General features: G+C 43.1%; 1 protein-coding gene across 5 annotated transcripts in view; it reads left to right on the top strand.

Annotated features, from left to right (window-relative positions):
* The window catches only part of VEGFA (vascular endothelial growth factor A), a 28552-nt gene extending 19784 nt beyond the window's left edge, over positions 1 to 8768 (top strand). The window contains exons 6-8 of one of the 5 annotated variants that reach the window (XM_081905702.1): positions 1994 to 2043; positions 3243 to 3374; positions 5462 to 8768. In XM_081905702.1, the coding sequence (XP_081761828.1) occupies positions 1994 to 2043; positions 3243 to 3358 (166 nt within the window). In that variant the 3' untranslated portion in view covers positions 3359 to 3374; positions 5462 to 8768. Of the gene's footprint in view, positions 1 to 1993; positions 2066 to 3242; positions 3375 to 5461 lie in introns of all 5 variants that reach the window. The other 4 variants (XM_081905701.1, XM_081905700.1, XM_081905704.1 and 1 more) reach the window with 4 other exon arrangements.
* Positions 8769 to 16978: the final 8210 nt, after the last annotated feature.

Below are 16978 nucleotides of genomic sequence, written 5' to 3'. Positions count from 1 at the left end.
GGCTTGAACAAGTCTCAGGAAAGATGCAGCCACAGCCCGCCTCTTCTTCCCATCCCATTGATGTGGACTTGCCTGTGGGAGGGAAGGAGTGGAACCTGGGAGTGAGACGTAGGAACCCTCTCAAAATGCTCTTGCTTCTTTCTTTGTGCACCTCTCCCTTGATCTGCTGCTAACACAGGGAATCAGGGTTCCCCAGACATCCACCTGGGTCATGGGGTTGGAGCTGAGCATTCCTGCCCATCTCAATCAATTCACATTATCAACATACATTTGGAAGGGCTGTAACTCAGCAGTGAAGCATAAGCTTTGTACCCAAAGGGTTTGAAGTTCAGCATTGGGCATCTCTAGGTAGGGTTGGGAAACATGACTGCCTGAAACCCTGGAGAGCCATTGCTAGTCAGCATAATACATACTGAGTGGTCTGGCTTGCTATAAGGCAGCGTCCCATATTGGAATAAGACTTGAATTCCCATATTAGCAGGTTATCAGTCTTATCTTAGCTACAGGAAGGTGGCTCCAAATTCTCTGGCAGGACTGTGCCATAACCCAAAGAGCGCTAGCTAGGTTGAGGCTTTGCTTCACCATCTCTTCATTTAGAAATAGGCTGTTTGGCAGGTCTTTGTTCCTGGCAGGGCTTGAGAGGCAAGAGAAGTTCAGCAGCCGGTTCTTTGGGTTAGGACTCCTCTTCTTGCATCGTTGTTCACCTGCCAGCATCAGTCATGGCTTCAGTCTTTGTGGATGACCCCAGCAGCAAAGCGATAGCAGAACTGGCTGCATTGCTGTCAGTTGCAACATGACAGTCATAGCTGTGGAATAGCATGCTGGGTTCAAATGGACCCAGAGTTCATGGTCTCCAGAGTAAGGCCAAAGGGACTGAGGTTGAGATTTTAATCAGCAATTCCATTTGCTGCCTGCCTACTTTTGAGCACCACTTAGGGCTGAGTTCAACTAAATAGTTGTGCTAGCAGGAGCCAACACAAGAAGTCCAGCTAGTGCAATGGGGCTTGCTTCCTTCTGTGCCCCCCAAATCAACCCACAGAATAGGGCAAAGATGGGTGGTCTCCTTGGTGCTACTTTGAATTCCACCCTTATAATTTTACTGGAAACAAAAAAAATTCCTTCCAGTAGCACCTTAAAGACCAACTAAGTTAGTTCTTGGTATGAGCTTTCGTGTGCATGCACACTTCTTCAGATACACACTGAAGAATCTGAAGAAGTGTGCATCTGAAGAAGTGTGTATCTGAAGAAGTGTGCATCTGAAGAAGTGGTGTATCTGAAGAAGTGGTGTATCTGTGTATCTGAAGAAGTGTGCATCTGAAGAAGTGGTGTATCTGAAGAAGTGTGCATGCACACGAAAGCTCATACCAAGAACTAACTTAGTTGGTCTTTAAGGTGCTACTGGAAGGAATTTTTTTTTGTTTTGACTATGGCAGACCAACACGGCTACCTATCTGTAACTGGAATTTTACTGGAGTTCTTCAAACTGGATTTCTGAGGTCAGAAGTTCTGTGTGTCAGAATAATCCAGACATATGCTGGGCAAGGCGCAAATGCTTTATCAAGGATGCCTGCCTGCGCTGTCTCTTACCAGCTGATGGTGAACAATGCATTTCATTTGGGCACAGGCAGTTTCCAGGCCTCTTTCAGCAAGCCCCTCCGCCAAGTGGGGAGAAGTAGCTCCTCCCATCTCTTGGGCCAGTGGCAGGGTTGCGTGCTGAGACACTGTTGGGTCTGCCATGGTTCAGCTCCATAGCCCTGACAGGGGTTGTGCTGGTGGTGTGAAGGGGGCTAGAGTAAGAGGTGGCAAAAAAGAAACCTTGAGCCAAAGGCTTTCCAGCCTTCTCTTCTTCCTGGGCTTCCTGTTCGCCCAAGCCCACAGGGCAGTTCCTCCCCCATTTCCTGTCCTCTCTCCCTGTTTCCTTCCCGCTTCTTCTCTTCTTCCTTCCTTCTCTTTTCTTTCTTTCTGCTTTTTTTTTGTTTTGTTTTTCTTCCAGAAAATCAAAGCGAGGAAAGGGGAAGGGTCAAAAGAGAAAGCGCAAGAGAGGCCGGTATAAACCACAAAACCTGTACGTTTGCATCATGTGCTTGTAGACTCTGCCCCTTCCCCATTTCTTCCCATCACCCCTCAAATCAAAACACCTGCTTGCGGTACACCTAATTACAACAAAGAGACAATTCCCCACCCACTTCTCCAAATCACTCCTTCGTGGAGAGCTGGGGTGGCCTCACTGGTGGTGGTAGCGTAGCAGCTTTGGCACGTCTGACGCAGAGGCATAAAAGGAGGAGCGGTTCTTCTTCTTGCTTGGGATTACTCTTTCTCTTCTGAAGGCACAACAACATGAAGGGACAGGCAGGCTTATTTGCTTCACTGTTGCTGCACCCTGCAATTCCCCCTGTGTGATTTCCCATCTCCTCGCTTCCCTTAATTTCAGCTTTCCCTTTAAGGCTGTCATTGTTAATGAGGCTGGCAACAAGGGCTTGGTGCTTGCCATTCACTGCATGTTTATGTCTCTGTGTGTGATCTGATGGTAACACTAACCAGTGAGGAGCTAGAGGACTCTGGGAAACATATGAGGAGCGCTCTCTCTCTCTCTCTCTCTCTCTCTTCTGGATATTGGTGGTTCCTCTTTTACTCTCTCTCTCTTCAATTCACAGAATCCTGCATTGCTAATAATCTGGTGGCAGTTCTGGAGCAGGAAAGGGATTTGAAAAGGAGCTATTTTGATTCAATCCCTAAGGGGGAAATAATTATTATTATTATTATTATTATTATTATTATTATTATTATTATTATTATTGCCCCCATGCACAAAGCAGCTGAATCTAGGAGACTGTCTCCTCTCCTCTCCACCTTTTGGTATAGCTGTTGCCCCAGTTGACATTAGCAAGACTTTCTTTGTAGGAGGAGCTGCCACTGGGTATTTAACATGTTTTCACTCTTGTTTTGGGGACCTCTGTTAACATGAGGAGGCTCTCGCTATTTTTACCTTGGCCAATTGGACTAATGCAGGATTTGTGAATTGTGCAGCTGCAGAGAGCCGGTTTCTTTCTCTTTAAGCTGTTGCAAGTAAGTGTTGGAACGCCTTTGGGACTGTCTGCCAGCCAGCAGTGTTCTGAATGAGCAGTGCTGAGCGAGTGGGGGTTGGGGGCAGGGGTTGCTTCAATGTTTAGGGTGTTGCATGTGTAAATTTCTTCCCGCTAAAGCGCTGTAGCTTAGACCTCTTTCCTTTTGCCTTTTTGCAGTCACTGTGAACCTTGCTCAGAAAGGAGAAAGCACTTGTTCAAACAAGATCCCCAGACCTGTAAATGTTCCTGCAAATTCACAGACTCACGTTGCAAGTCGAGGCAGCTTGAGTTAAACGAGCGCACTTGCAGGTTTGTGTCCTGAAGAATGAAAGAGAGAGAAAATACCCACAAACATATGGGCACACACACACACACACACACACGTGCGTGCAGCTCACACAAACACACAAACACTCTCAAGTTGAGAAAGAGCAAGAGAAAATTTGCTTCCTGCTGGCTTCTGTTGCCAATGTTCTATGATCCCTCCTTTCCCCTGCTTGACATGCATAGGGAAAAGGACAGGGCTAATATGAGTCTCATGTCACAAGCTTTCTGTGTTATGGTAGGGCTGGGCTGGAATGACAACAAGACAGGGTGGTGTTAAGATAGAATGTGCTCCTTGGCTAGCAAGATGGCTCATTTCATGCTGCTGGAAACCAGGGGAAAGGGCTCGGTGCCTTTGATGCAAGTGCTTGTATAATAGGACATAGGCTATTGGATCATAACAGAAGTCTCTTTTGCTCCAGACACAGGGCTGTAAGGAGAACTGAAGCGTAACTAGACAAGCTCTTTAAAATCTTTATTAAGGCTTGCAGCGGTAGTCCACCTTAGGACTGAGTCCTTCCATCTGTGGTGTGATTGGAAGAGTGACTTGCGTGGACTAGAATAGGCAGAGAAGCAATGCCACAAGCCAATGATATGCACCACCTCAAAGTCTGACTGAGTGCATACAAGATGTCATCATCTCTGTACCCACTTTGTAACCACAAATACCACCCAACCCTTCACAAAGATTCCAGAGCTTCCTGCCACCAAGAGGTTTCATACATCCTGTTTTTACGTTTGGGAAATGAGCATTTCTGCCTCGATAGAAAGGGTCCCCTGCAGCCAAGGCTAGAAGGGCAGGAGACCATTTAGTTCTCTGAGAATAGCACATGTGGTTCTACAGTAGCTTTGTCCATTTGGTGCCTTGCAGATGCTTTGGACGTGCTGGGACTCTGCAGAGTTGCAGCTGTAGTCAGAAACATCTGGAAGACACTAGATTGGTGAAGACTGACCTACAGTATCCGCAGTCGACCATGTGTGCTTGCAGACATTGAGCTGGATACCGTTGGGCTTTTTGATATGGTTGGCCAGGAAGCTCCATTCTCTGTTAGTGGAGGAGTTTGAGACGCACTGCTCTCTATGCAGGGGAATCTTGTGAGGGGTTGTAACCTGAGTGTGGATGCCTTTTGCTGCAGAAAGAAGGGAGCCAGCTCTTCTTGGGTTACAGTTCACCCTGCAGAAGTAGTCCCTGGAGAGAAACCAGGCATCTTCTTGCCCTTGACCTTTATAGATTTTCCTCAAACTTTCCAAAGAGCAGCTTTGGAAAAACCATCCTTGCTAGAAGCTTAAGGCTCAGAAGGTTTCTCAAAGGAGGAAGGAAAATGCTCTAGGATTTGGAAATTATTCACCCCATGGTTAGGTTCTCCCCTGTGCCAGGGTGAAATGCTGATTTTCAGAGTGTCTTGTCAGTGCATCGGGTGGGAGGAGAGGCTGTACTCATTGGGGCTGGCAACCTCATATCTGTGTGAGTGTGGAAAGCTGCTTCAGATGAACTTTCATTCCGACCGAGTTATGAAATCTGGACCTTAAAAGGACACAGCAAATTCATCTTCTTCCTGCTTCTGCCACAAACTGTTGCTGCTGTGCTCAGGCACTAACCACTGTCTCTTGGCAAAGAGTGGAATGACAAACAACATATATTTTTTGTTTCCCTTTTGCCTGCGTGAGACACTCACGGCTTTGTTTGGCTGCACCTCCACATAAAAAAACAAAACAAAAAACAATCTAGATTGGGAGGGGATAATTTGTGTGTGTGTGAGTTGCGACGTGCAAGGAGGTATAACAGTTTGGAGAGGAAAGTAGTTTTCTGTCATTATTTGGGAGCAGGGATCACATGGAAATGCAGTGGTGTTTTAATTTTTTTTTAAATGCTCTTTTAAGACAAATTTCAAGTCACCCACCTCACCTGCTTTGTATGGATTTATGTGGGGAAACAATGGGGCTGGCTGTTCTTCTAGTAGCTCTGTAGTTCTCCTCTTCCCCTACCACTGCCTTCATCACCTCAGAGAATCCCACACCTAAGTTACTTCAGTTAACCATAACCTCTTCTCCCCACCCACTCTCTTCAACAGATGTGAAAAACCGAGACGGTGAGCAGCAGAGAAGAAAAGGAGTGGGGGAAGAGAGCCTTGGTTTCTGGAGCCTGATATCTCGCCTGGTCAAAAAACACTAATCCAAATGAACACTAAAATGAAGGATCAGTAGAGCACAGCACTTTTGAGTACGGACGATGGACTCCGGAAGGAACATTCCCCGAGGACCCTCACAAGATTCACCTTTTGGTTTTGAACTGGTTTTCTATAGAGACTTTCCTTCTCATGCTGCTAAATAATAGAGCCAGGGAGACTGGAGTGGTATGTTTTGGGACTCCCGTTTCACACGAATAAAAATATATATGTTTGTAAATATAGATATACATATATATTCTGAGTTTTAAGAGAGAGAAAAAACATTGCTAACATTATTGGTGTCTTCACCACTGGATATATTCAACTGCTGTGGACACAAGTGGGCTACTTGGGGCGTAAGAAAGAAACGATGACTGGACTTCAGCCAAAAGCGCTCAGTGTAATCTTCATACTCTTGCTGACTCTGTTAAGCATGCTGCTCCACCAAGCTCAGTTCCCCAGGCCCTGTCTTGTATGGAGAGACATTGGCACCAGAGAGGAGGTGGCAGGGGATTCCAAAGATGGGGCCTTGGAATATTATGGGTCAAAAGGTCAAGGAAGTGACTCTAGCCACTAGGTCTGAGGATTCGGTCAACTTCCCTCTCCCTCCTCTCCAAAACAATCTGCCCCAACTTGTCTTGCAACCTGCCTGTTTTGATGGGACACTGGTGTATGTTGTCGAATTGACTTTGCTGGAGGAATTTTGCCCTGGATCTATGTTCTGGCCTTAACGGTGCTTGTCAGTGGCTGGTGCTTGTCAACTTGAGCAGGCGTTGCTGGGATCTACAATATTGCAACCTCTCTTTGCTACTTAAATCAAGGATGTAGGGGCTTGGCAGTACATGGAAGCAAGAATATATACCCAGGCAGTTGAGCAGTGCTGTCTGCCATCCTTATGCACAGAGCTGCCATTGAAGATGCTTATGGAACATCTCTGGAAAGGGATATTAATCTGAAGTATATATGTACAATAGATTGGGGCGGGGGGTGAGTGTGTGTCTGTATGGGGAGTATATGCACACAAATATACAGGTTCAAAATTGGAAAGTGGCATTTACAGCCTGCTGGGCAGTATCCGATGAGAGATTACTTCTCGTTTTGTGAATTCATTAATATTCTCAATCTGTTGTAACATGAATGTGCCAAGACATCTTGTGCTATGCTGGAGTTTTGTAACTTTATTCCTTTCCACCATCATGCTGGTGGCGTAATGTTGCCTATCCTACCAATACACGGTCTTGTTTATTTGAAAACGTGTTCCGTTGCAACAGAAACTTATTTAACAAGAGACTTATGAAGCATTCGCCACCAAACGTTGGATAATTCATAATGAGTTTATTTGCCTGAAGTAAACTCTCATCTGGACTTTGGGGGTGCCCATCTTAAATTTTCCTTCCCCAATAACCTTGAGCAATGTGCCATGTAGAATCTTGAATTTTCAGTGTTGAATTGTTCAGAAAACACTAGTATGACTTGGCTTGATGTGACAAAGATAGCCTCAAATTGACCCCATTCATCATGCTTCTGCACTACAAGGTTCAGAACATTCTTATGTGGAACCTGGTTAAAGTTGGTAGCACCCTAGAGTGGCTAATATATTCAGGCTCTCTAGATGTTGGCAGTATCGTTTAACTCCCTTTAGCACAGCTTTCCCAACCTGCTGCTTTCCAGTGGTTACTGTTGTTTTTACTACAACTAAGTTTTTTTGGGATTACAACTAACTCAGCTAGGTTGGGGAAGGCTGTTGAATTAAAGGTGTGTGTGTGTGTGTGTGTGTGTTTGTAAAATCAGGCCCAGCCAACAGCCACTATAAAGGTGCATTGCCTGCGATTTGCGGGACCATGTGTGCACAACCCTTGGGAAAGTAGAAAAAAGCTTTGCAACTCTTAAAACTGGCAAGAGTTCCATTGTAACACTGGTATGGGGACTGCATTACAACACAGAAGCTTGGGCTAGTCACCTAGATATAATGCACAAATTTTGAGTAGGATGCCTAAGTGCTCTTGTGAGATCAGGCTATAATGCTCAGTGCCTTTGCAAGATAAAACACTATAAACACCAAAGCACACCAAACCACTAGGTATTAAGTAAACATTCTGATCTGGAAAGGAGCTGGCAGCAATGTACTTTAAATATCTGAAGTTTGTTGACTTGCCCAAATGCAGCCTGGCCTTGGCCAGCAAATGAGTGCTGATGATAATAGGGGCATATTGATCACTTGGCAAGTGCAACATGGATACAATCCACTGGTAGCCTTTCCGCCCTCACTCATTAGTTCTAGATGAAATTTACTTGGTGGGTGAGTGGAACTGGTGCTCCTGCACTTGGTTTGATCCTGGAAGGGCAGTGCTTCCGTTCCCCCCTCCCCCAGTTGGATTGAACCCAGCACCTGTGACGTTGTGGGCGGCTTCTACAGCAGGTGCAGGTGGTGCAGACTCTTTGAGATTTGAAGCAGCATTGTTGCCTTTGAAAACCTATTCCTATTTAATTTATGTAAAATACGTTAGTGTTCAGTGTGCATGTGTGTGTGCGCGCACCTGAGTGATGCTGCATGCATGGACCTGTGGCTGCCTGGCTGCTCAAAAGGTAGTAAGGCCAGCTCTGATTGGCTCGGTGAGTGGGCGGAATGAATCCAAACTTCTTCCCTTGCATTGGGGTAGCTGTAGGTTCTGGATCCCCCCCCAAGAGATTCAGCACTTAGCGCTGGCCATCCATTTCGCATTGCAGACCTGTTTCCTAATTCAGTGGTGGATGGCTGTGAATGCAGAGGTCTAGAACCATGTGCCCACCGTGTGTGTGTGTGTGTGTGTGTGTGTGTGTGTGTATGCAAGCTTGCTTCCAGTTGCCTTCACTGGAGTGGGGTGTATGCCTGGTGTTCAGTTTCAGAAGTTTGGGTTTTTAAAAAAGCAAGTTACATTTGGTCTGTGTGAGAATGCTGCCAAATGCCTGTCTGTTTCCAGACAAGCAAAAAATCAACTTGTTGCAAGTTTGATGATTAACCACTATGAAATTCCCTTCTACCCAATAGCAAGTGTGGTGTATGTGTGAGTGTGTGTGTGCGTGCAGGGGTGTGTGTGTGCTTGTGCGTGCACACACACGCACACAGCTGAAATGTATATATTCATGCTGTGCAAGGTGACAAACATTGTTCTATATACTTGTTTAATATCCCTTTTTAAAAATTAGAAATTAAAAATAATAATTTAAACTAGGTATTTTTCAGTATTCTTTGTTAATATTTAATTTTACTATTTATAAGCCGTACCTCTTTTTTTGTACTGTTATGTATAAATTTTTAACTCTTCTGCTCCATTCAATCTCTCCCCAGTTGTTGACAGAGTCAGTAGCATGATCAGTTATTTAATTAATATCTCTTAACACCCTCCCCCTACACATTCCTTTTGAGGCAAGGGTTATACATCTACATATTATATATATATTTGGTTATATGTATGTGTGTGTGTATATATATATATATATATATGTTTATGTATATGTGTGATTCGGAATAAATAGACACTACGATTTTTATATATGTAACCCGCTCCTGCGCCCCAGAAATATAGAAAAATTTACTATCATTTTATTTATTGGTGCTACTGTTTATCTGTAATGTGGCAAGAAAAGAATACATTTGCCACACTGGCTAATCTCAAGATTCCATATGAAATATTTATTTTTAGACAAAAAAATAACAAATATATCTTTAAAAAAACCACCATCTATGGCTTTTTTTGTAATAAAGAATTTAATTCTCACTTGGTTTATTTTCCCAAACTTCTTTTGCATCTTTTTTTCTGCTGGTGTTTTTGAACTGATTTTGCTAATCGGCTGTGGGGAGGGGGTCACGGGGGGAAGGGCTTGCATAGCTGTGAAAGTGCATTGTCTTATGTAGTGACCTAAGGCCACAAAACAGCCCTCTTTGATCTATGGGCAGAATACCAATACAGTGGTACCTCAGGTTACAGACGCTTCAGGTTACATAGGCTTCAGGTTACAGACTCCGCTAACCCAGAAATAGTACCTTGGGTTAAGAATTTTGCTTCAGTATGAGAACAGAAATTGTGCTCCAGCGGCGCGGCAGCAGCAGGTGGCCCAATTAGCTAAAGTGGTTGCTTCAGGTTAAGAATGGACCTCCGGAACGAATTAAGTACTTAACCCGAGGTACCACTGTATGCTTTCAATGCTCCCTACTTGTGCTGTTAAGATATCCAAATATTACTATATACAGTGGTAACTCGGTTTTCGAACGACTTGGAAGTCGAATGTTTTGGTTTTCAAATGCTGAACACCTGGAATTAAATGCTTCCGTTTTTGAACGCACCTTTGAAGTCAAATGGCTTTCGTTGAGGCCCCCCCCCCCAATTTTCTCTATTGAATTTGCAGACGGCCCTTTGCTCCTCGGTTTTTGAATGTTTCAGAAATCTTAACGGTCTACTGGAAGTGATTACATTCGAAAACCGAGGTACCACTGTACTAGCAAACAGTTCAGTCAGAAAGTAAGATGTCCACTCAGAAGGCTCTAATGGACACAGAGGTTGCTGGAAGACCTAACAACCTAGCATTTTCATACGACTGCTGTTTATCTGTGCAAGCTAGTTGTGGTGGACTTTATTGAAGGCTCTTTCATATGAACCTATGCCAGTCTTTTGATGGCATTCGCAACTAAGTTTATCAATCACCTAGTGATTTCCTGAAGTACATATCCTCAGCAAGAATGAGTTTGGGCTTTCAGAAAATACAGTTGCATCACAATCTTTGGTTAACTGCAGGTGAGATGATTCTTCGTGGCCGTCGGATGGGTGTTCCAGCTGGTTCAGGGTTCCATTTTATTAAAACATGGACACCATGTCTTTCTTTCAGAGATCTTTAAAAACTGCTTACAACACATAATGGGAAAATAAAAATGTCAAAGCTGCAACTGAAATTAACATGAAGTTGGAGCAGTTCCCCTTTGAGGAAAGGTTACGATGTTTGGGTGTCTAGAGACAAAAGTGAGGTAAAATCGTGGCCAGAGGACTTCATGTTGGATTTTAAACTGGTTTTCCCACTTTGGGCAGTGCTTCAAAGTCTCTGACAACCAGCTGGTTGTCAGGCTCTTGGCACTTTGGAAGCTGAACAAGCCCCACTCTTTTGGTCACACACCTGTATGACATCAGTTGCAGGTTGGGTGGCTATGGTTTGCTCAAAATGGCCTCATGGCCCGATTATGGAAGCCTGTCAGGCCAAGACTGGGCCGTGTTCTGGAGTTTCCTGACCCCTGATCTTGAAATTTCACCTCAGGAACTGAAGGTCTCTTGCCTGTGAAATGTTGAAGGCAACCTTGGAACACAAAGCATTAATGAATTTCAACATAATTTAAGATAAATGCTACAACCATGGGGAATAATGTCCCTAGGAGAAATGTGATTATGTTGAATGAAAGTGCAGAAGCAGAAACAAACAGTGAACTACTAGTGTCAGTTGGCAACTTCGTTATTTTGGGGTTTAAGACTGGGAAATTTTTTAAAAAGTGGACTGGGTAATGCAACTTTATATTCATTAACATGAAGTCATCTTCAAAAAGAGGAACTTTTTTTGGCATTTGCCTTCCTGAAAATGACAAATGTTTGGTTGGAAAGAAGCAAATCATTTGAGTGTTGCCTGCAGCTAAGTATAAATTCCTTAGGGAATTACAACTTCCCTCATGGACTTGATGCTGACTGGCAACTTGTGAATGCAAGAGGGTTTAGCTTTGGAGCTATTTATTTGTGGATGTCTATCAGTGAATTGTCACATGTTATATTGGTCATGATACATTGGTTCCAGGTCATTTACCAGAGAGCCTATTTCCCACAGTTTCCAATAAACATTACCATAATTTTGAGACTCGTCTATGAAACATTAGCTCAGATGGAAAACAAATTATTGATCCATATTTTTTTTGGGGGGGGGGAATCAAAGTTACAGATGAATTATTGAGGCAGCAAAACAGTTACACTGTCACATTTTTTAAAAAAAAAACCCACAATGAAAAAAAAATTAAACTACTTGTAGCATATTGATTGGTTGAGTTTATTTATATGCTGCTTTTCCACAATGATCTTTGCCCAAAGTAGCTCACAGCAAACATTCAAAAACATCAAAACATTGAAAATACAAACATACAAAAATACAGAACATGTTAGTAAATTCAAATGACAAAAATCAACATTTCAACAAATGCAGAATAAATCAGCATTACCAAAACAAACAACCCCCCCCTGCCAAATCAATGTTTAAGTACATAAATACAAAGCAAAACAAGAGTTAGCCAACAATATTGCATATTTCATCATTATTTTTGTAGGGAAGAGTAAACCAGTTAACAAATAGTTTAATGTTAATTGGAGTTAATAGCTAAAACATAAAATATTATTTAAAGAAGCTTACAAATGTTACATTGGTCACCAAAGAATTATCTGTACTTGAGAATACAGACTGGGAGTACCTTTCAATCTGTGGGACCTACTTCTAAGAAGACATCTATGAAGATGGCACTGTTAAACTTATAAATTTGACATTTTCTATTAAAAGTCAAGTGGTGTAGGAACTTGAAAGCCCTTCATAATCCTCTAACAGCTGAAGCATGGTCAATACAAGAAAAAATAAAAAAATCCTTGCCTTTTTGTCAGTTTCAAGACCAATTGATTTATTACACACTTATAGTGGATATGTATTTAGTAATGCTGCCTCCTAGGCCAAGAACTTTCTGTTAATTTGTTACATAACGTTACACAATATGCATTGCAACACAACGGCAAACCACAATGCAACTGTCAAATACCACTTTCACTAATACATAGAAAAGTTGCTTTAGAAAGGTTGAATCAGCTTCTGAAAAACGATAATATGCACTAAAGAAAGAAGAAGACCAACGGATGCAACTTCTAGGAGTGTGCTTGCTTCTTGTTTCAGTTTTTGTGCCCTGAACTCGCATATTAAGGGAAAGTCACGTGGAACGTTGAAAGACAAGTGGACTGCACTGAATCAAGAACAGAAAGCATACTGGATATTTTAAGTGTGGGGTACAAATAGCCCAGCTCAAATTAAGGCCTTTTTCCAGTGCGATCCTAAGCATGTTCACTGAGAAACAAGTCCCGCTGAATTCAGTGGGGTTCACCCCCAAGTAAACATGCCTGAGACTGCAGCCTCATGGCGTAACCCTATATATGTCTTCTCAGATTTAAGACCCATTGAGTCCCTCATTGTCCATTATTCACAGGTTAGTGGGTTGATTTCATCAAGAGACAGAAAGCTATGAGCTTAACTCATTCATTGAAATTGAAACATTTGACCTCCACCCCTGCAAAGCATCCTACAGGAAAGATAGGACAGGTATATAAAGGCCACCAAGGGCAAATACAGCGTCAGGAAAAGAAAAGAAAATGTCTTCTTCATCCCCATACAAACTCAACCTGGTAGTAACAGAATAAATGATGCAAGGAGGGAGCTGATGGGGAAAGAGGTGGTAAGGGAACATCTAACTACTTTAAATTAATTTCAATCTCTGAGGAAAAGTGATGGTGCTAAAGGAGCTTGTGGAAGTAATCTCAGAGCCTCTGTTTAAAATCTTTGAGAATTCTTGGAGAACAGGTGACGTCCCCGCAGACTGGAGGTGGGCAAATGTTGCCCCTATCGTCAAAAATGCGGCAGTGGGGTGGTAGAGAAGACCCAGGTAACTACTGACTGGTGAGCTTGTTACTGATATCAGGAAAGGTTCTAGAACAGATCATTAAATAGTCGGTATGTCAGCAGTTTGAACAAGTTGCTGTGATTACTAAGACCCAATAGGGGTTTCTCAAAAACAAGTCATGCCATACAAGCTTGCTGGATCAGGGGAATACTGTGGACATAGTGTATCCTGATTTCAGTAAGGCTTTTGATAAAGTCCCCTGTGATATTCTTGTGGAGAAACTTGTAAAGTGAAGACTGGAAGAGGTAATTGTTAGGTGGATTTGTAGCTGGTTGACTGACTGAATCCAAAGAGTGCTCACTAATTATTGCTCATCATCCTGGAAAAAAGTGACAAGTGGGGTGCCGCAGGGTTCTGTCCTGGGTCCGTTGTTGGTCAACATCTTTATAAATGACTTAGATGAAGGATTCAGTTCTACGAAATTCAAGGCTCTCACCTTCTTATGGCTCTTTATCTTTATACTAGACTTGGACCAGATATCCTTTCCCTGGAGAAGATGCCTCTTTTGTATCCTGTAAAGTAGGACATATGTCCAGAGTGTTATATGGGAAGAGAAAGCAAATGTTATAGCACTCTGAGAATTGTAGCTCCGAGAGGGGAATATGGATCTCCTATCAACTCTCAGCATCCTTAATAAACTACAGTTCCCAGGATTCCTTGGGGGAAGCCATGATTCTTAAAGTGGTATAATAGTACTGGATATGGCCTCGCTAAATTGTTTTAACTGGCTTTTAATGTTGTCTTTTAACATTGTTGTAATCCGACCTGGAATCACATGGTGTAAGGCAGGTAAGATATCCAATAAATAACACTAATAATATTAAACACACTACTTATATAGTGGTACCTCGGGTTACGTACGCTTCAGGTTACATACGCTTCAGGTTACAGACTCTGCTAACCCAGAAATAGTACCTCGGGTTAAGAACTTTGCTTCAGGATGAGAACAGAAATTGTGCTCCGGTGGTGCGGCAGCAGCAGGAGGCCCCATTATATAAAGTGGTGCTTCAGGTTAAGAACAGTTTCAGGTTAAGAACTGACCTCCGGAACAAATTAAGTACTTAACCCAAGGTACCACTGTAATAACCTGATAATCTGGTGCCTGGAGCCAAAGTCCTATGGAGGAACTGGGTATGTATAGCCTGGAGGAGAGACAATTAAGGCGCAATATGATAGCCACCTTCAAATATCTGAAGGGCTGTCACATAGATGGCTAAGCAAATTTATTTTCTGTTGCTCCTGACGGTTAAGCAATGTGTTCGAATTACAAGAAAATGGATTTGAACTAAGCATTCAGCAAAAAGAACCTAATGGTGCAAGCTGCTTAAGTGACTACCTGAGAACCTTTATTAGAGGTTTTTATAAGCAATGGCAAGATGGTCTTCTGTCAGGGATGCTTGAATACTCTGGGATTCCTGTATGTGGAAAAAACTTATCCTAAAAAAGTTCCCTGCCTCATTTTACTCCAACCCAGCTTCTTCAGGTCTTGATCCTCCTGTGAGCTGAAGTATTAACAGGAGTGAGCCGACTCCATAACAACAAAGATCTCAGACCTTGGCATGTAATATCCTCCTTGCTACTGACTGTTGCTGAGCAATAAACACCTCTCACACTATTAATAAACCCTATATGTCAACCTTGGTATTTGTAATATTAGGACACAGTGCCCTAGTGTGCAGAGCGAAGGCTAAATTCAGATGCGAGTTTTGAAGCTGGTGTAACCTACACCTTGCTCCAGTGCTTCCTCTGTGTATATGCAATCATGTGTTTGTTTCACTCTGCTATAAATACGGCATGTACACACTGGATGTCATTGCACCGCAGTCCTTCCTGATAATTGTCCATCAATTCAGCTATACTTGGCTATTCCTAGGGTATCCCTTGGCAGGAAACTCTCCACTTAGTGGACTTTGCCTTGAAGAGGCATGAACATGCAAACCCTTCCGCCTATCAGAGGGATGCTATTAAATGCTATTGGCTAGCATGAGTCAGCAGAAACACCTCAGCATCTTCCAAGCACCCTCTGCCACCTGTTACAGGGGTGACTGTGTGAAAAGCCTTATGTCCCACGCATTGCCGCCTTGTGAAAGGCGATACAACACATCATGTTGCAGGTGTTTACAGACACAAATGCCTGCAAGTTGTGGTAATAAAGATTAAGCTATTTGGGTGCGCAGTTTGTGATCAAAGGTCCATGGTTACTCGCCATGCCTACAAGTTTTGTTAGGCTCTATGCAGTAATTGGTAACTGTAGAGTTAAATATTGTCTCTAGTTATTGTGGGTTGGAACTAAGACTCCACCCTTTTGCTTGTTCTTGTGGTACATAGCCCAGGTAAAACCAGGGATGTTCCTAGGGGACCAGATTTATCGGACCATACCAGCCTCCTACCTTGCAGAAATCCACTATGTGGAATACCGCAGACTTCTTACAGCGACTAGATTAAATGTCCTTGACTCTGCGATATTGTGGGGAAGGTACAGGGGAGTACCATATGCCCAGAGAACCTGTCATTGTGCCATGGGTGTGGCTGAGTCCACCGAACACATTCTCTTGTCTTGCCCTTCTTATGCAGAGCTTAGACAAAATTTTATAGACCCACTCCTATGTCAATTTAGCTTCCTACCCGAAGAAAACCAGGTTTTACACTTGCTGAATAATGTCACTAGAGCTATAACTTCCTTGGTGGCCAAATTTCTTTTTTTAGCTTTTAAGCGTCGCAAGACTATAATTGACTGTACTGATATGGGGCTATCTGTTTAGCCCATTTTAGTGTTGGCTAAGTTCTGAAATCTTCCTGGATGTTTTAACTATGTATTGACAAATGTATTTTTTCTGACTGACGGTCGAATAAAAGGTTGATGATGGTTGTTCTTGTGGTTACTTTCATTTTCTGATGCAGTTGTGTGTTAAGCCTGTTCTAGGCCTAGGAAGTGTGTAACTTTGCCTTGTGTTAAAGAAGAACTATGCTAAAATCTGGCTAAGGCTACAACCCACTTACCAGGTTTGGCTAAGCCCCACTGACATGTATAGGGCAGGGTTGGAGAACTGATGGCTATTCAGATCTTGTTGGACTCCAATGGCCCCAGCCGGCATGGTCAATGGTTAGGGTGACCGTATGCCCTGCTTTATCAAGAACGGTCCTCTATTTTGAAGGGCTGCCAGGGGACACTTGTCCATTGGAAGGTGTCCAGCTCATGTCTGGCTTAAAGAGAATGAACTATAAATAAGGACAGCAGGTGCCTTGAAGTGGTCAGCAGCCTGAACAGGCACAGATGTCACCTGGTGTCTTCCCCACTATGGTGAGATGTATAGTATTTCCACTTAAATGACAGTAATTATTTGTAAATTTGTAGCTATACATATAAATTGCCACCAGCAAGTTGCTCGTCGCTTTTGATCTCCGTTTTGTTGATGCAAATCCTCATTTTGGCAAAGCCTGACTGGCCACCCTGCCAATGACCAGGAATGAAAGGGATCATAGTCCAACAACACTTTTGGCACTTTGGTAGGCATGATTAGGATTGCCCCATGAGCAGAGCTTTGGACGTGAAGAAGATGTGGAATAACAGGAAGCACAGGTGCCCACACTTCCTGTGGTGGTGCTTCACTACCATGGCTTGAGGTAGAACTTTTGCATATCTTCCCACAGTGAGATGTACACCTTCCTGGTACAGGAATCTCCACAGCTTCCTGATTAAGAATGAG

The sequence above is a fragment of the Podarcis melisellensis genome, assembly GCF_964234715.1.
Source record: "Podarcis melisellensis genome assembly, chromosome: 3".
NCBI classification, from domain to species: domain Eukaryota; kingdom Metazoa; phylum Chordata; class Lepidosauria; order Squamata; family Lacertidae; genus Podarcis; species Podarcis melisellensis.
Note: the sequence above shows the minus strand (reverse complement) of the source record. Positions and strands in the feature narration are given on the sequence as shown.